Here is a 20,672-nt window from a genome sequence, read left to right as displayed (position 1 = left end):
GTATATGTGTTTTATAAAGTTCTGGCGGATGCTGTATTTAGGCTTAGCATGAGTGGATTACACTCACTTAGACCTTTTTTACACATTAGTGTAATATTGGTTGCTCTCATATTGAGCATTGTTCCCACAGAGAGGGCGGGTCACACCTCTCTGTCCCATTACCAACGGGGGTCCGCCACAGTTAAACTAAAGTGGACGACAGGAAAGGTGGAAGTTTTGTTCTGCGTTACTAATGTTAGGTTTCTCTTTTCTCTGACATATGTTATGGACCAAAGTTTGCACAAGTGTATACAAGTAAAGCATATCTGTATAACATGTTTGTTAAAACAAAAAGGGGAACACATCATAATACCACATAAAGAATATGACTTACCTGAATTTTATTAGTTACAATGTGAGAGGAATCAAAAACCCAATTAAGAGGAAAAAAATATTTCGGCAATTAAAAAAAATTACATTGTTCTGTAGCCCTACTTCAAGAGACGCATTTATCTGAGATAGAGCACCTTAAATTAAAAAGAGAATGGGTTGAGCAAGTTTATAGTGCATCATGCAGAGGGGGAAAGAAAAGAGGAGTTGCTATCCTGTTTAATAAATCTGTTTATTACAATAATGAAAAAATCTTTCAAGACGATGAAGGCCGATTTGTCATGATAATTGGAACAATTGGTGGCACAAAGATAACCATTTTAAACCATTTTAAACCTAGACTGCCCATATTTCTTTAAAAAGATTGCAGGCTTAGTGGCAGATAAAGGAGAAGGGATCATACTTGAGGGGGGAGATTTTAATTGTATTTTGAACACAAAACTAGATAGACTACCAGCTATAATAAGACCTCAGTCCAGAATGTCTAAAAGCCTATTAGGTATGATGACAGAACTGGGATTGGTGGATGTTTGGAGACATTTTCATCCTAATGACAGGGATTTTACATTTATGTCTCAAATACACGGAAGTTACACAAGGATAGATTTTTTCTGCATGTCAAAAAAAGACCTATATCGAGTAAAAGAGACCACAATTGAACCAACCACCATCTCAGACCACAGCCCAGTTGTTAGGAAAATTAATATAGGGCCAAATGACCACTTTAAGTACTGGAGGTTAAATGTTTCATTTTTGGCAGATACTCGGGCTAAACAAGAAATACAAGCTGCTTTATCTGAATCTGAATATTGTTTCTCCATCAGTAGTATGGGACGCAAGTAAGGCCACAATACAGGGGAAGATTATTTCCATTGGCTTTAGAATAAAGAAACAGAGGCTTATAAAACAGCAAGAACTGGAAAATGAAATAAAAAAATTAAAGAGGGAACATAAACAATTCAGAAAAGAAGATACACTTAAAAAGCTTAGAGAAGCTAGGCAAAAATTAGATGAGGTATTAACACACAAGGCAGAAGGGAGTCTCAGGTATATTAGTAGAAAATACTACGAAATGGGAAATAAAGCTAGCAGGTTGCTGGCCTTTCAGCTCCGGAAGGCCCAGTCCAACCGTATAGTTGCTAAGATCAGAAATCCAGAGACTAACCTTGTTGAGACTCATCTAAAGAAAATATCAAATGCATTTGCAAAATATTATGAACAGCTATATAAGGCTGAGGTACAAGAATCACAGAAAGAAAATATTAATGAATTCTTGAAACCTCTCAAACTGACTAAACTGTCAAATGTGGAGGCAACTAAATTAGTAGAGCCTATCACAGAAGTTGAAATAAGAGAAACTATTGCTAAACTAAAAAACAACAAATCACCGGGAACGGATGGATTTAGTGGGGAATACTATAAGATTTTTGTAAATGAGCTTACTCCCATTCTATGCAAAGTATATAATTATGCATTAAACTCAGGAGATCCTCCAAAGTCATGGTCAGAAGCAATTATTGCAGTCTTACAAAAAGAAGGAAAAGACCCCATACAGTGTGCTAGTTATCGCCCGATAAGCCTCCTATGTGTAGACTACAAAATTTTAACTTCTATCCTAGCCACTAGAATTCAGAATTATATAAAGAAACAGATAAAACCAGATCAAACAGGATTCATTATAGGCTGTCAGGGAACAGACAACATAAGAAGAGCACTAAATTTACAGTCAATAGCAGGGAAAGACAGGACACCTTCAATGCTTCTCAGCTTAGACGCTGAGAAAGCATTTGATCGGGTTGATTGGCTATTTCTGGAACAAACACTGTTAGAAATGGGATTTGGTGAAACATTTGCTACCTGGATTAATACAATTTATAAAAATCCTAGATCAAAAGTTAGGGTTAATGGCTGTTGTTCGGATCCGTTTAATGTAGAAAGGGGTGTGAGGCAGGGAGACTCACTGTCACCCATTCTCTTTGCACTTAGTATAGAGCCCTTGGTGGAAGCTATACGTCAAAATGCACAGATCCAAGGAATGGAGGACGAAGGAGGAGCAATCCACAAGATAGCCCTTTTTGCTGATGATATTTTGTTGTTCATAAAAAATCCACTTCTTTCTATTCCCACACTTATGCAATGCCTGCACAAATATGGCTCAGTCTCAGGATACAAAATTAATGTAACAAATCAGAGGCAATGATGATATCAGGGAAATGGCCTACACAGTTAAATGAAAACGTCTCCTTCCGCTGGTCCAGATGGGGATTTAGATACCTGGGAATCACTCTCACTGCAAACTCCATGCAATTATTTGAGGCTAATTATAATAATCTACTTAGACAAATAAAAAATGATATAATTAGATGGGAGGTTCTTCCCCTCTCTCTGCTGGGAAGGGTCGAGACAGTGAGGATGAACCTCCTGCCACGAATGCTGTTTCTGTTCCAATCCTTACCTGTAAGAGTGCCCATCTCTACTTCTAATATGTTGGATAAACTAATTTCTAAATTTATTTGGCAGAGAAAGAGGCCCAGGGTAAGACTTAAGACTCTTCTTCTCCCAAAGGAAAAGGGGGGTCTAGGCCTGCCAAATTTTAAATACTATTATTGGGCTGCACAGTTAAATGCAGTAGTGGCCTGGATTATAAATGATGAGGAAACTGTGTGGGTCCAGATTGAACAGAGTACAGCTAAAGGTATATCCTTATCAATAATGCCTTTCATCAATGTGAAATCTGTTAATAAGGCTAAAATTGAAAATGAATGGATAAAACATACTCTGAAGGTGTGGACAATAGTTAGAAAAAAGTTTGGAGGTCCATTATCTGTGTCGAGAGCCATGCCAATGGTGGGTAACATAGAATTTCCTCCCTCAGTATGGGATAGCGGGTTTGAAAGGTGGGTGGATAAAGGTATTAGAACAATTAACTCACTATTCAATGGAACAGAGTTGAAGTCATTTACCCAGCTTCAGGAGCAGTGTCAACTTCCATCCAATGATCTGTATAGATACTTTCAAATAAGACACTATATTAGAAATCATAAAGAAAGGGAGTTGCTTAGCAAAAACCCAAATGATATAGAAGATTATCTTATTAGTATTGTAGAAAAACACTTCCCAACTAAAAAACATGTTTCTCATATATATAAAAGGCTTATAAATGATACACTGCAAAATACTGAAAGTATAAAGGGAAAATGGGAACTGGAACTAAATGTTATAATTGCAGATAATGTATGGGAAGAGCTGTGTACAAACTGTCATAAAGGACTTAATAGTCAGTTATGGAAAGAATTTGATTGGAAATTAAAAATAAGGTATTTTAATACATCTCTCATAATTTCAACATATGTGAAAGAACCTAATGTCAAACTGTGTTGGAGAAAATGTGGAAAAATTGGAGATCATTCACATATCTTTTGGGACTGCCCAGTAATCCAAGGATTCTGGAAGAGAATCAAGGAAGAAACTGACAAAATCTTACAAGTGAACTCCCCACTGGACCCACTGATATTCCTACTGGGAGCTATACCTAAGGAGACATACAGTTCAGATCAAAGATGCATGTTACGGATACTTTCACTGATTGCTAAGAAAATGATAACTATCAACTGGAAGGAGCCAAAACCACCGACTATAACTCAATGGGTACAGAGACTGTAAAGGGTCTACACAATGGAGCGCATGACTGCAAGTTTACAATTGAAAATGGACACTTTCGAACAAAGGTGGAACTGTGTTACTCTGTATTTGGATGAATGATGAATGAATATGGGTTATGATAAGATGGTTGTGTTTCTCTATGATCGATATTGTACTGCTGTAACTCCCCTTGGTACAAATATCTGCTTTTCATGTGATTCCCCTTTATGGTATCTCCACTGCATTCAATTTGCCTGTATTTTAATTCATATGGTCCTATGTCAGTGAATGTTTTGTTTTGTGGAAATATGAAAACATCTAAATAAAGAGTTAAAAAAAAAAAAGGAAAGAAAAAAATAGCCAAAGCCAGTGTCCTAGGATACATTTTGCATTTTACAAGTAAAACTAGGATGAATCGGTTAACAACACTGCATTTGTCCATAGCAGTACATCGCTTAGCTTCCGTTCCTGTACTCCTTTATGTTTCTCTAAACTGGGGACATGACAACTGTCATTCGCTATAGGTAATGTACTGACTATGGATAAGTACCTCATACAACCCCACTTCAAAAAACACAAAATCACCCTTTATTGTTTTGCATTTCTCTCAAGAATCAAACAATCAATTCATGTTTTTTCTTCATACCTGGACCGAGTCCTGAGGTGCTGTGAACTGGATAGAGAGCGAGTCCTGGATCTTCGGTAATGATGTCTAGAACAAGATCGAGAGTTCCTCCTCGATGAGCAGGAATGTGAATGAAAATAGGAATGTGACCGTGAACAGGAACAGGAACGACAACTCTTCCTCCTATGTCTTTCCTCATCTCCTCTTCCTTTATTGGAGCTGTCCTGTTAGGAAGCAATAAAGAAACAAGTATAAATTATCATTATGTCATTGATGTACGTATATAAGCATAACTGCAGATAGTAGTTGGTGGGGCCTGCAGCTTTCTGGTATAAGGGATCGCTAAATCAAGTCCTCCTCTGATGATCCACAAAGAGTTAAATGTTCTTGTTGAAATAAACAAAAAAAAAACACATATACACACCGCCATAAAGGAGTTCTGGTATAGTTAATTCAATCATTCATTTGGTTAATCTACTTAATTTATTTACCTGTTGGAACCCACAGATGAAGTCGTTCACTGTGGATTTCAAAATGTACTCTAAACTGAACTCAGTTTCCCAGAATTCCCCAGTCTTCACACATAGGTGTAAATTCAGCTTTGAGCTACTATTGGTCAGGGTGACAGACCCCCCTCTGACCAGATAGTCAAACTCCAGCTCCTTCCTTTATTCCCTCTCTTCTCCACCTCTCTCCCCACGGGGCTGCCTGACCTCAAGTTCTCTTCTCCTGGATTTTTCTGGGCCTAACAGCTGCTGAGAGTGGCAAGCTACATTCCCAGCAGGCCCAAAGAACATCTCCTCACTGCAGCAACACGAGGTCCTGCTAGTATTCCAGATCAGTTAGCATCAGCAGCTGTGACGCAAAGCTTGCCAGCTAACTCCACAATCTGAGGAACACCAAGCAAGTTAGCACCGAGCTGCTATCCCTGCAAAGGAAAGGAGCGACCGTTTCCTCCATCTGCTGTCTTTCATCAGATCTTGCACAGCAAGAACAGCATTGTTCAATATTGGAATCTCAACCTCCTCCTACAACCACCAGCACCTTTTCTTCAAAGACTGGTAACGTTGAACTGGGCCGTGATAGCATAGCATAGCACGACTAAGCATAGGACTTTAAACGCTGGTCGATGTAATGCATGTGTGTTCAATCTATGTGTTAGTTCACTGTTTTGGTGTTGTGATCACAGGTCAGGTTATTGGTAGTTTGTTTTGCTACACGGCATATTTGACGTTAGTTGAATTATGCTTCACACAGACTCAGGGTCTTTGCATGCAACTAACCATCTTCTATAACCTGGCATCACATCACACACACACACACACACACACACACACACACACACACACACACACACACACACACACACACACACACACACACACACCTGTATATAGTACATGTTAGTGTGTTTTCATCTTTGTGTTAAATAAAAGACTTTTGAACCTTCATGCTGTCCATTTAATATTGTACAAGAGTGACTGTTGCCAACCTCTACTCTGTCAAGAACTCCAAAATCCTTTGACCATTACAGCTGTTATGGTAATTTTGGTTGTAGTAATTAAGTTAATTATTAATCAGACTTACAAACAGTTTAGTATCTTTTCTGAGACTGATTTGGTGAATTGGCTATCTTTTCCCTTCTTCAAGGGTGGTGCCCCGAGGTGATCTAATGTAAATTGGATCGTATTATTTATCATAATCAATAATTATCATTAATTATTATTGATAGCCAAATTTAACTCAAAACTCCCTATTAATATTGCATGAAGCACTAAATAATGGTGCCTCGTGTGAAGTGAGCAGAACATACCATACAACATATTTTGGAACAAAACAGTATTTTTAACAGAATGATTGTACAACATTTCGAAACAAACATTTCCACATAAGTAGTTGTACTGCACCATTATGTGTACGCCTGGTTAATGACACACAATCAAGACAAAAGGGCTAATAAACAATATACTGTACAGCTTTCAACAATTGTTGATGTGTGGAGCAGCCATCTTAGATTTTGAGCTCAAATTTCCATGTTGGAGTGACAATTTCAGGGGCCTTTCCAGTTGATGGAAAATCGGACTTCTGTGTTCAAATGGAGTGTACCACAAGCCACAACGCTGGAACTAGGGAGGTGGGAACAAAGTTCGGGGCTGTCAAGTACTCAACAACTTTATGGCCCTGGCCCATATTTGTTTCAAGTTGCAGTGAAACACAGAAACTCAATCATTCCTGTCTACTGTAGCGCAGCTGGTATTGTTTTCACCTAGTGTGTCTATCTTTATCTGCCTGGGGACAGATTTTGTCACTGTGATAGCTTCACACTCGTGCAGAATGCAGTCAAGAATCTTTACAGATGTGTAGATTAGATCAAAATGGAGGGTTGAAGAGTAAGAGATGGACTTGGTCCATAGGAGCCTGGACATCTCCTAGTGTAGGGCTGCTCAATTATGGAAAAAATCATAATCAGGATTATTTTGGTCTATATTGAAATCATAATTATTTAAATAATAATTAATTATTATTTAACCGATTATTTTTGAGTTTGGAAACATGATGCATTTATTCAGCATTTCTCTCCAAAAAAAAAACGCTTTGTAACTAAGAACTTTGAAATTTCCCCTTAAAAAAATACACAAAATGTTCAAATCGAAAATAATGTACAAATATGTATCCAACTGTTCTGCAATTTCTATAAAACATTTAATGAATAAAATAAATATACTTAGAAAATCAAATAAGACAAATGACAGGGTGCATATATTTAGCTAAAAAGTATCCAATGGCAGCTGTTATTTTCTTGTGCCTATCTGAATTTGACGGATAAGGAGTCGCATTATACAGTGTGTCTGAGATCGATGTCTGACTCTGCGTTGATGTCGTGGGGGTTGTGGCCTTGTCTTTTGTTTCTTTATTAATTTGTCGTGAGTGACTTTGTGCTTTAGTTTGAGATGTTTGAATAGATTTGTTGTGTTGCCAAATGGCGCAGATATCATCTTGTAGCAAATCTTGCACATTGTGTGGTGCTGCTCCTTGTCGGATTCTTTGAATCCGAAGTGTTCCCATACAAGAGAACTTTTTCTACCCTTTTTGTCGCCCAAACGGCGTATTTGTAAGTTTCATAGGTGCTCCTAGTTATAAAATTTTGTCACACTGTCAACAAAAGTAGTTACAAAATGTGACTAAATGGTTGCAGTCTGGAGCCCTGACTCAGTGTGGGAACATTGCCTCCAGAAAGGCAAAAAAGTCAAACATAAGTTCAAATATATAGGCGTACACGCGATTGCCAATTGGGCCGGTGCTAACAGGCTGGCCTAGCTGGATGCATGAGCAGTGCATGTGTGTGGCATTACATCTTGCTTTTCATGTCTGCGTCCATGTTAACAGGTTAGAGCAGCCACACTGGCTTGCGTGAGTCCTGCTTCTCACGTGCAAGTCAAGCACGGCTGCAGTGGCAAATCTTTCGGTGTTGCGCCTATTTCTTCTGCAACACGCAGTTCACTGCAAAAATAGACCTGAAAATGACCTGTAGACAGTCATATCTACATCATACGAGCATTACACTACAGTTTTAATGTCTGTAGAATAGGTCACAGACATGAAGAGAATAGTTTTTTTTTCCTATGAACTTTTTTTCCTTTCTCTCCCTCTTTCCCTCTCTTTCCCCCTTCCGCTTTCCAGCTCTTTCAACGGGGATAAAGGAAAATCATGTCATCATATTTATTGATAACTATTAAAGGTGAACTCCAAGTGAACAGATAGGGCATGCAGGAGCCATGCTGCAGGAGCGAGGCTGCCTATGTGAATACACACATGCGAGTGAGCAGCAGCAGCTCAACAATATAGCCACCACACACTGCACAAGTTTCCAGTATGGCCAGGCGGTTAGGGCTGCTCCATGTGAATTTCTGACTCAGTCACATGCGATATCGGAATCCTAATAAGATTCCTTTAATATTCTGAAAACCTATAAACCGATAAAAAAGTATCTGCTAATAGTTAATCAGATCCAATATTCATATTTTATTATACTCCCCCTTACTTTTATTTAAAGGAAATACATTTTATCTAAGAACAACTATGTACAGTCACCATTATCAAAACAGCTTGTGTTGACTCTTTCTTTCATTTATGCGTGTGTGTGTTTGTGTGTGTGTGTGTCATTTTTTTTACCTGTTTTGGGATAATATCAGGTAACTCCACTCGTCGACTTGGTGATAAGCTTTGGCCACATTTAATATCCCTCGGTTTTAACACAAACTCTGAGTCGTAATCTGATGAGTTCTCTTCACCTCTCCTTCTTCTCTTCTTCTTCTTCTTCTTCTTTCCCGTTGACTGCCGCTTGTTGCACCTGGACTTACTCTCATTATCCACACCTGAACAAACAGTTCAGCAGCTTTGTGTCAGCATAGCATGTTTTGTACAACAATTAATTACTGTATTTCTATGTATGCAGTAACTGTTATAGGGGGGGCTTCACTGTAGTCGCTGCTGCTTCCCACTGTCATTCTAATAAACCTACAACTTACTCACTCAGCTGAGAAAAGCTCCCTTCACCAGAGAAGGGAGAGGGCAGATCAACTCGCATTGCACCACATACTGCAACTGTCATTTACCTCAAGACTCCACCATGCAGGTCTGCGTCCTGTTACCGTCACAATGCAGCCTCTGGAGCTGATCGCAGTTGTGCTAGACAACAAGCGTTTCATACACAAGTCTTTTTGTGATGGACGCGGTGAGAAGCTGTTTCAAGCTGCACAGTGCAGATCGAGCCAGGCAGGAAGTCAGACAATGGGACAGCATAGTGCATCAAAATAAAAAAAACCTCTGCACACTTGGGATCTACAGCACAACAAATTTGAACTGAACACAATCCGAGCAATTCAACAATATCAGGCAGTCATGATGCTCGGCCTCTGAAATGCTACCAGTGGGGTATGAAGCCGTGTGGAGGACAGAACAAAGACAGAAATCATAGAGACGTGACCGGTGGAATCCAGGCATTAGTTGTGTTCAGCCTCTGAAGCCTGAAACAAAGTGAGGAAGCTAAGAAATATAGTGCATATGCCAATGCTACAATTGACAGAAACACACTAACAGCAGCATGCGGGGGAAAAAAACATCACTGCCACCAGTGTAGCCGAAAATTTCAGTTCACCTCACTAGGTGGGTTTAATACGAAAATGAAAAAAAGATCAATGAAGCAGAATGTGTATTTTCTCAAACATGTCAAAGACATAACTTCGCTAATAACTCTGCTATTAAATCACAATCTTACGATGTAGAGATCTTAGTGGTGAATGACTGTCAGCAATCTGCGATGGCCGATGCCATTGTCTATCAGCCCAACCCTTAGCTGTATAAGCAGTTCATATGATTTAGGGGTCTGGGGAATATGTTGATGTGGGCGGGGAAATTGGTTTGTTAAGGTGTACATCAGCAACAACAAAATAACCACAAACATGTGGCTGCAATTTATATTAAACCAACTTGTTGACACAGCTCTTGTGTCTACAATGTGGTGCTAGAGAATACCAACTAATTATACATGATATTACAGCATATTTTGTAGGGGAGCTATTGAGCCATTTCACCACAACCATGCGTTAGACATAACTTTTCACCAGTTCCGACGTGTGTGCTTTCAAGCATCTATGGACCCTGACAACTGCAAATTATTTGTAAGTAATAACAATTCCTTGCATGCCCATGGAGCCTTTGCACTGACCTACTAATAATTCCTTGTATCCCTTGTAAATAATGTCCTTTAAAATTTCCTGTACAAACAACAACTGATGACAACCATGATGTAACAATGTATCATACTGCAGAAAACCACTATTTTCAAAGTATGGCACAGGTACCGCCAGTGGTATGCGAGCTCCCTCTACTGGCAAAAAAATCCTAGAAATATTTTTTGTAAATGAAATAAGTTTTTAAAACATATAATGCAATCAAAATGCATAGTCATGCACATCACAAGCACATACAACATCCATGACTTATAACAAGCTAAACTCAAACTGTGAAGGCAAGATAACAAGCAGAGGTTTAATGATAGGTGCAAGATCAAATGTGGCTAGAAACAATAACTATCAGGAAAAGAAGTACGGAAAAGGAGGAGAATATTATGAGCAGCTCTGTTGAAACTGAAGTTGACAACAGTGAACCAAGCATGACTGCTGGTGGCTACTTACATAGAAACATTCACAGTACCTGCTAATGTTAGCAGCAAACGGTGCAAAACAGGAGATATGACTCAACATCTGTCATAATGGTGGTAATTGAGAGAGCCTAACATTTTTGAGGTGGTATGCAAGAAACATTTTGAGAAAGCCTGATATAAAACAATGAGAAAGACTTACCTTGATCCATATTCGCCTCTTTTGGTGTTCCTCTTCTATGGAGCAAAGATAAAACCTGAGTTAGGCACAGTTAAAAAGTGGGTATTAATAATATAAAAAAAATGGCAGGTAACCAACTTTTTTGTCTACAATGACTGACAGATTTAAAAATAAACCCAACCACTCACTCACCCGGTTTCACATTGTAAGGCCCATGATGCACTGGGGAACTACCCATTAGAGGTTAGAGCTTCTTGTAGTGTGTCATTTTGATGGAGAGGAATGTAAAAATTCTATTATAACCTATTATTACTATTGTTATTTTATATGACAATGAGACATAGCCTGTTTAATAGTTCTTAATTTTCAAAAAAGTGACATAGGCACCAACCGTGTGTTATTTTTTATGTCATCACAACATGAAGCAGACACATTTTTCCTGGTACTGACAGACAAGGACACTAAAAGACCATGGCCATTGTGCCCAAACAGGCAAGTCTGATTGATGTGATTTTATAGAATTAGAGAATTACAATTAAAAAATAAATAAACCATTTACAAGAAGTCAAACTGTACTCCATTGACCTGCTAGTTGAAGTTATAAACATTGACCCCCGCTTTGACACGAGGGGGATGCGCTGGCCTTTGGTTAGTGAGTAGATAGAGTGCTCATTAAAGAGTCCTAAAACCCGGAAATCAGTTAGGTGGTTTTCGCTTAAATGCCTGATATAAGGTCTGTGGTTACCACAGGCTACGCACATTTACATGTTTTGCTCTATGACATAAAATACATCATGAAATGCCCCATAATTGAATAAAAAGCGCTTACAGGGGTTGCTAACAAGTGCCTAAGTGAGACCACAGAAATTGTCAGAGACATTAAACATCATCATGCTGACCACGGAGACTCATCTACTCACTAGTCCGTCTTTACAGTCATACTTTAGTTGCAAACTATTCTAACTCTACCTTTACAACTTCTAGATTTATCAATTTATAAAAGACTTGTATAGTAATTGTGTGTATAGTACACTTACTGGTGGTGATTTTTAAGTCATGAAACCACAATGTGGCAATTTAATTTAGGCTTCGAAAATCACAAAAGTGGTGCTCATCTGCCAAGATTATCTTACTGAACAAAACATGTAAGTATCATACACTTGCATTTGCCACAGAGCATATTTTCTGCTATAATCAAATATCCAATGGAAAAATCCTGTAGGCTTTTTGTCGACGCTAACTTGACGCAGTTTTGTTAGCCTACAAAACTGTGTCATCCCTACAGCACTCTATAGAGCTGCCTGGCTAAGCTCTTAAGTTTCTGAGTGGAACAAGCAGAAGACTTGCGATTCAGTCTGAGTTGTGCTCTGTCACAAATAACTCAGTAACAGTAACATCAAAAACTCACAGGATTTCGCCAACAAGGTTAGGGAAATAACACTGGACAAACAATAAACAATGGTTTCTTATTTTGTCACATTACTTTTTACATGCATTCCCACTCAAGAAGCGGTAAATATGGTGAGGAAACGCCTGCTACAGGACAGCACTCTGTCCAGCAGAACCAATTTCCACAGAACACATTTGTGTCTGTCTGACGACCACCTACTTCCAGTACAGTGAAGGCTTTTACAGACAGAAACACGGCTGTGCCATGGACTCAACGGTCTCCCAAATAGTGGCCAACCTCTACATGGAAGAAGTGGATAGCAGAGCCTTGATTACCTTCACAGGAACTGCTCCTAAACACTCATTCAGGTATGTGGACAACACCTGGGTCAAAATCAGAACAAGGGAAGTAGAAGCCTTCACAGAACATATAAGTGCTGTGGACAATAACATCAAGTTTACACAGGAAGATGTCAGAGGAGACAGTCTGCCCTTCTTGGACTGTGCAGTACACATTGAAGAAGACAGAAGCCTCAACATTGAGGTGTACAGAAAACCTACACACAGATCAATGCTTGCTGTTTGACTCTCATCACCCACTGCAGCACAAGCTGGGGGTCATCAGAGCCTCAAACCATCAGGCTGAGACCATGCCCACTAAGTCAGAGGGGAAGGAGAAGGAACAGAAGCACATCAGGGGAGTAGGGATGTCTCGAGCCAATCTGCGGGATCGGGATCAGGGCCGATATGGGCATTTTATCACTGATCGGGATCGGCAATTTTGAAAGTGGACCCAAGCCCGATTATTTTTACGTCAGCTGTCGAAAACGGAGCACAAGTTGTGGCAGAACGGAGACGCGCGTAACGTTACTCTGGTAGCCCTGTGGATAAAATGTCTGCAGTGTGGAAATATTTTAAATCAGAAAGTGCAGGCAGTCCAACAGTGACATGTAACATCTGCAATACGACCTTTTCACAAGGGAGTAACAAAAGAGCTGCTTTTAATACTACAAATTTGATATGGCACATAAAAAACAAACACTCAAACGAATACAACAAGTTCACTCAAGCAATACAGGCAAAGGCACCGAAGCAACAAACACTCGTGGATACTCGTGGAAAGAGAAATATCCTCGAGACAGCGACATGGACAAAAATATTACAGAGAAGGGAACTGGATAACCAGCCCATCTCCGTGGTAGAGGATCAGGGTTTAGAAACTGACTTTGTTTACTTGGTTGTTTTTGTTAAAAAAACAAAAAACAAATGAAAACCAATGTTACAATAGGATATGCAGAATAAGACAGAGCCATATGAAAGCATTTACTTTGTTTCAACAAAATAAAAAAACATATTAAGGAACAGCTTGGATGCAGGTGATTATTTTCTTAATGCAGCTGTATTATCTAGGAAAATATTAGTTAGGGCTAAATATCGGATCGGGACTCGGTATCAGCAGCTACTAAATATTAAATGACTCGGATCGGGGTAAAAAATACCTGATCAGGACATCCCTACAGGGGAGCACTTAAAACATGTTGCTTCCCAAACTGGACCTTTGTCAAAACCCTTCTAAAAGATCCAGAGCAGACAAAGAGGAGGAGACGGAAAAACATAACAACATCGTCATTCCTTATTTCGCAGGAATATATGAGGATCTACAGTACACATCATATCCCGGTTCACTTCAAACCTACCAACACACTGAGGCAGAAACTTGTCCATCCTAAGGACAAAACACCCAGGCATAAACAGAGTAATGTAGTTTATGCTGTTCAATGCAGCCAGGACTGCACAGATTTGTACATTGGGGAGACAAAACAACCTCTCCATAAACGAATGGCACAACACAGGAGGACCAACTCCTCAGGTCAAGACTCTGCTGTCCACTTACATCTGAAGGAGGAAAATCATTCCTTTAAGGACAACAAAGTAAATATCTTGTCTAGAGAAGACAGATGGTTTGAAAGAGGAGTGAAAGACTCCGTCTATGTCAAACTGGAACGACCGTCTTTGAACAGAGGAGGTTGCCTAAGACATTACTTTTCACCCACCTACAATGCAGTACTGAGTTCTCTCCCCAGACAGCTTAACAACCATTCACACCTGGGCTCACCTAGCCCTAGCAACCCACATGAAGGCCGGTTGGGTAAACGACCCACAAGTGGCCCTAACAACCTTGAAACTCAGAGCTCACACATGTCCTTAATGACTCTGTAAGGACGCTCCCACAGAGAGTTTAAAAGCCTGCAACTCCCCTTCAGTTACTTCTAGGTTAACCCAAACTTTTGAGCAGTATTGTAATCTACAGAAATTATGTCAACTGTCTACACACACAGTTGGTGTTTGTTCAATAATATGTTTGTAATTTTTTAATCTGACCTCCTGAGTTTCAGGCACACCAGTGTGACCTATGAAAATGTTTAGTCGCACTTGAAGATTTTTGGGACCATGTGTGACCAGTCATATCCTGGAGCCCTGTTTAGGGATCGATACAAAGATTGATACACACAATTGTGTGTATGGGGCAATGGATCCATATTTAGTCCCTAATATCACATATCTGCATTGGCCCAAAAAAAACAGTCTCTACGATATCTGTTTTTCATTTAAATGGATGGATTATTCTAGGCATTTTGAGACGAAGGGTCTTGTTCACTGGTTTCACTGCTGCTAGGAAAATGATTTCTACTCAATGGAAGCCTCATCATTCTCTTAACATCAGAAACTAGATTCCTTTTTGGATGTTATATACATAGGGCTCTCCAGGAATAATTAAACTGCTGTTGTTCTGTTAATGCTTGGTGTACAGCTGCTCTATATATGTATATGTGTCCTATCTCTTATAGTCTGTGTAATGACCCCTTTTAAACTCTGTCTCACTCACATAAACACATTCTTTTTTCCTCGCAACTTATGCCTGGACTACACGAATACAATATATTCCTAAACGCACATTTTTCTGTCCAATTGGGCCTCTCAACCACACGAACACAGCGATTTCACCCACATAAACGGAGATATTTTTAACCGGATAAAGAAGTGGAGAAATAAAAAAATATCCGATTGAGTGGATTCGTGTAGCGATGTTAAACGGAGCTGGTGTTGACGCGATGACGTCAAGCGCCTAGCAACAAGCCGTTCGCACATGCGCATTGAAGCAAAACGCTTGTCAACAACAATGACCAACATGTACCGGGCTATCTATGTGTGCTTTGCACTTTTAGGTCTCATCTCAGCTCTACACATGAACGTAACGTTGTTGCATCAACTGCACTCCACCGGTACGCAAAGGAGTCTGCTGCGCCCAATATTACTGGATAGCCCCAAGCGTCCACGGTTTAAAATCCGCCAGAAACGCCGGTTTTGGGTCAGACCGGGTCGGACCAGCAAATGGTGGGACAATTTCGTGGCAGGGGGTGTGGTTGATGAGGAGTGGAAATTAAACTTTTGCATGTCCAGGGCATCACCCGTTTCTTCGCCATCACTTCTTACCTGAACTGCCGCCGTTTGACTGCTTCTTCTGGACCGTTTGACTGTGCATGCTCATAACGTTCTTCTTCTGTGGTATTTTACATTTTGCTAATCGCCACCTATCGGCCGGGCATGGCATTGCAGGCTTCAGAGGCGATAGTTTTCAGTTTTGCCTCTTCGTATGGACAGAGATATTTCTGTGGTGTGGACAGAGTTTTTTTTTTAAACGAGGACGAAAATATCCGCTTAAAAAAATATCCATATACGTGGCCTTAGAATCAGAATCAGAATCAGAATACTTTATTAATCCCTGGGGGGGAAATTGTTTTTGTTCCAGATGCTCCATGCAAAGTAGAGATAGAAATATAGTATGAATGGAAACGAAATAAAGATAAAGATAAAGATAAAGATAAAGATATAAATACAGGGGCGCTGTTTAGCTCAGTTGGTAGAGCAGGCGTCCCATGTACGGAGGCCCTGTCCTCTCTGCAGCGGCCCTGGGTTCGAGTCCCGGCCTGGGGCCCCTTGCTGCGTGTCACTCCCCCTCTCTCTCTCATCCTATTTCCTGTCTATCTTCAGCTGTTCTATCAATAAAGCCATAAAAAGGCCAAAAAACAAACAAACAAAAAAAGATATAAATACAAAGTAAAGTAGACAATAAAATAATAAAGTAGACAATCTCAAGTTATGTAATCTCAAGTGTACAGTGACCACTCCAAGTATGTACTTATATACAGTGCAATAAAAATATGGTATATGGGAAATATACATATATATACATTTATAAATATATATAGCCATTTGAGTCCGATCATCAGTGGAAGGAGTTGTAAAGTTTAATGGCCACAGGTAGGAATGACTTCCTGTGGCGCTCAGTGATGCATTTGGGAGCAATTAGTCTCTCGCTGAAGGTGCTCCTCTGTTTGACCAGAGCATTGTGGAGAGGGTGAGAGCCATACTGCAGTATCGCCCGCAACTTCGACAGCATCCTCCTGTCTGACACTGTTTTCAAAGTGTCCAGCTCCACCCCCACAATGTCACTGGCCTTCCTGATCAGCTTGTTGAGTCTGTTGGCATCTGCTACTCTCAGCCTGCTGCCCCAGCACACAACAGCAAACAGAATAGCACTGGCAACCACAGACTCATAAAACATCCTCAGCATAGTCCAGCAGATGTTAAAGGAGTGGAGCCTCCTCAGAAAATAGAGGCGGCTCTGTACCTTCTTGTAAAGGACTTCAGTGTTCTTAGTCCAGTCCAGTTTACTGTCAATGTCCACGTTATGCTCCAGGATGGAAACTGGGGTCACTGGTGTCCTGGTTCTCCTCAGATGCACCACCAGCTCTTTGGTCTTTGTTGTGTTGAGCTGCAGGTGGTTCAGCTCACACCATGTGACAAAGTTGTCCACCACAGCCCTGTATTCAGCCTCCTCACCCTGGCTGATACATCCAACAACAGCAGGGTCATCAGAAAACTTCTGAAGATGGCAAGACTCGGTCTGGTAGCTGAAGTCCGTGGTGTAAAGGGTGAAGAGGAAAGGAGAGAGTACAGTCCCTTGTGGGGCCCTGGTGTTGCTGACCACAGCATCTGACACACAGTGCCGCAAGCGCACGTACTGTGGTCGGCCAGTGAGGTAATCCACAATCTAGGACACAAGGGGGGGATCCACCAGCATCGCCGTCGGCTTGTCACCCAGTAGAGCAGGCCTGATGGTATTGAAAGCACTGGAGAAGTCAAAGAACATGACCCTCAAAGTGCTCCCCGGCTTGTCCAGGTAGGCGTAGACACGGTTCAGCAGGTAGATAATGGCATCCTCGACTCCAATCCGGGGCTGGTAGGCGAACTGGAGGGGATCCAGGTACGGCCTGACCATAGGCCTGAGCTGCTCCAGGACGAGTCTCTCAAGGGTCTTCATGATATGTGACGTCAGTGCCACCAGTCGGTAGTCCAAGAAACCACTGGGCTGTGGCGTCTTTGGCACTGGAACGAGGCAGGACGTCTTCCATATCACAGGGACCCTCTGGAGGCTCAGGCTCATGTTGAAAACACGATGAAGCACTCCACAGAGCTGTTCGGTGCAGGCTCTGAGAACCTGTGGGCTGACACCATCAGGGCCTGCAGCCTTACCGGCGGGGGGTTTGCTCAGCTGTCTTCTAACATGAAGCGGTGTAAACAGTGCAGGTCGAGGAGGGGGGGAGTTGGAGTCCATAGTGAGAGGAGGGCAGGTAGCATGGGAGCCAGAGGAGGTGTGAGGAGTGGGGGATGGGTGTGAGGGGCTCAAAAAGTTGAATGGGGTACTATCAGGAGGAGGAGGGGGGGTCAGAAGCTGTGGTGGCTGGAGACAGTCAACAGGAGAGCCAGCAGGGGCCAGGGCTGCAGTATCAAACCTGTTGAAGAACAGATTTAACTCATTGGCCCTAGCCACACTACCATCAGCTCCACTGCTAGTTGGTCTGAAACCGGTGATGGTCCTCATACCTCTGCAGACCTCCCTCATGTTATTCTGCTGGAGTTTCCACTCCAGCTTCCTTCTGTAGCCATCCTTAGCCTCTTTGATCTTGGCATTCAGGTCCCTCTGAATGTCCCTCAGCTCCTCCCTGTTGCCACCTCTGAAAGCCCTCTTCTTCAGGTTGAGTATGGCTTTGATGTCTTTTGTTACCCAAGGCTTGTTGTTTGGGTAACAGCGCACAGTCCTTACTGGGACAATGCCGTCCACACAGAAATTGATGTAGTCAGTAATACACTCAGTAAGCCCATCAATGTCCTCTCCATGTGGCTCACAGAGTACACTCCAGTCAGTCACCTCAAAACAGCCCTGCAGTGCCTCATAGCAGTCCTCTGACCATGTCCTCACTGTCTTTGTGGTCACAGGCAGCCTCTTCACTAGAGGCACATAGCAGTGGCCAGGCCCACCAATTCCTCTCGCCATCCGGAAAACTAGCACCCACTGAGCTGCCGAGTCACAGTTCAGATGGGGAGTTAGCAGGCTCACAGGTAGCAGCTGCAACCAGGTTAATGGCGTCCTGTCCAAATATTGATGTTGTCATGAGGGGAGTCACTGTTTACTGCTTGGTGGACACCGGGTCAATGGTGTCCACAGTCAGAGAGAGCTTCTTTCTGGAGCACTTTGCACCTTGGGGGAGTGATCACCTCCAGTCATGCCATTGGTTGCAGCTCCGGGCTGCTAATGGTCTTGCCATTCCCTACCTTGGTTACCTAGAAATGGATGTCATCCTTTGTGGTAAGAAGATCCCTCGCTGTGGTATTCTGGTGGTGAAGGACCCTGCCAGCGCTGAATCTTCTGTTCCTGGGATTCTTGGGATGAATGTCATTCGCCGCTGCTACAGAGAACTCTTTGGGGCACATGGCCTTTCGTTCTTTGACCTGCCTGCAGTCACACAGTCTCCTGGTCCTGTCATTGAGGCCTTGCAGCAATGTCATCAGCTCACTACTCTGCGCCATGTTCCATCCACCGGTGCTGCCAGGGTTCGAGGCTCCTGAGTGGTGCGAGTCCCTGGTGGTGTCATGAAGGTGGTGGCTAGCACTTGCCCTGAACAGTTCTCCGGTCAGTCTCTGCTTATTGAGCCGCCAGCATCCGGCTTGCCAGCTGGGCTGCTGGCTTCCCCTTGCTTTGTTCAGGCGGTACAAGGTACAGCCTACATCCCTGTGGTCAATGTCAGAACCAATGAAGTCGTCCTTTACCCTCGAACCTGCCTTGGCGCTCTGAGTCCGGCTGAAGTAGTCAGTCTTCCTCCAGGAGTCACGGAGGTTAGGTCCTCTGCCACTGTTTCTTCTCAGGTGGCTGCTGGTTCAGAACAGGGTCAGGTTGAAGCGGTTGACTTGTCTGCATTGGCAGAGCCAGAACAGATGCAGGTCCGGTCCTTGTTGCAGAGGTTTAGTTCGGTCTTCTCTGCCCATGAAGGTGACCTTGGTACGAATCTGGTTTCTCATGACATTCCTCTGCTGGATGATGTTCCGGTTCGGCAGAGATATCGACGCATTCCACCATCTGAGTATGAGGCAGTCAAGACCCACATCAACCAGCTCCTTGAAGCCCAGGTGAAAAGGGAAAGCAGCAGTCCTTACGCTTCCCCGATCGTCTTGGTGCGCAAGAAGGACGGCAGCCTACGTATGTGCGTCAACTACCGCCTGCTTAATACAAAGACACGCAAGGAAGCTTTTCCTTTACCTTGCATCGAGGAGAGTCTTGACGTGCTGTCTGGGGCCCAGTGGTTTTCCACTCTCGATCTGGCGAGCGGTTACAATCAAGTACCAGTCTCAGAACAAGATAAGCAGAAAACCGCCTTTTGCACGCTGTTCGGGCTCTTTGAGTGGAATCGCATGCCGTTCGGGCTGTGCAATGCGCCGAGCACATTTCAGCGCCTCATGCAGAGGATGTTCGGAGACCAGCAGTGTGAATCTCTTCTTTTGTACTTAGACAACATCATTGTGTTCTTGTCTTCAGTTTCCCAGCATGTCCAACAGCTGGAGGTGGTTCTGGATCGGCTCTAGAGGGAAGGTCTTAAGGTCAAGCTTTCAAAATGTTCCTTCTTCCAACGAGAGGTTGGCTACTTGGGTCAAATCATCTCCAACCAGGGTGTTGCCACCAATCCCAAGAAGATCGAGGCCGTAGACAAGTGGCCACGTCCCAGCCAGGTGTCAGATCTGCGTTCATTTTTGGGCTTTGCCAGTTATTACCGGCGTTTCATTGAGGGCTTTGCTAAGCTAGCCAGCCCTTTGCACAAGTTGGTGGCCAAGCTGGCTGGCACGAAGTCCAAGAAGGGGTCCGGACAGGAATTCCAGGCTGCGTGGACCCTGCAGTGTGAAGAGAG

General features: G+C 42.3%; 1 protein-coding gene across 1 annotated transcript in view; it reads right to left on the bottom strand.

Annotated features, from left to right (window-relative positions):
• Positions 1 to 20,672, bottom strand: part of sonb (SON DNA and RNA binding protein b) — a 77,537-nt gene that overhangs the window by 47,160 nt on the left and 9,705 nt on the right. Inside the window, exons 3-5 of the mRNA XM_073462642.1 lie at positions 11,002 to 11,036; positions 8,810 to 9,012; positions 4,658 to 4,860 (exon numbers count right to left, since the gene is read on the bottom strand). Of these exons, the coding sequence (XP_073318743.1) occupies positions 4,658 to 4,860; positions 8,810 to 9,012; positions 11,002 to 11,011 (416 nt within the window). The 5' untranslated portion in view covers positions 11,012 to 11,036. The remainder of the gene's footprint in view (positions 1 to 4,657; positions 4,861 to 8,809; positions 9,013 to 11,001; positions 11,037 to 20,672) is intronic.

The sequence above is a fragment of the Pagrus major genome, chromosome 24 (assembly GCF_040436345.1).
Source record: "Pagrus major chromosome 24, Pma_NU_1.0".
NCBI lineage: Eukaryota > Metazoa > Chordata > Actinopteri > Spariformes > Sparidae > Pagrus > Pagrus major.
This window is presented reverse-complemented; position numbering and strand designations above follow the sequence as displayed.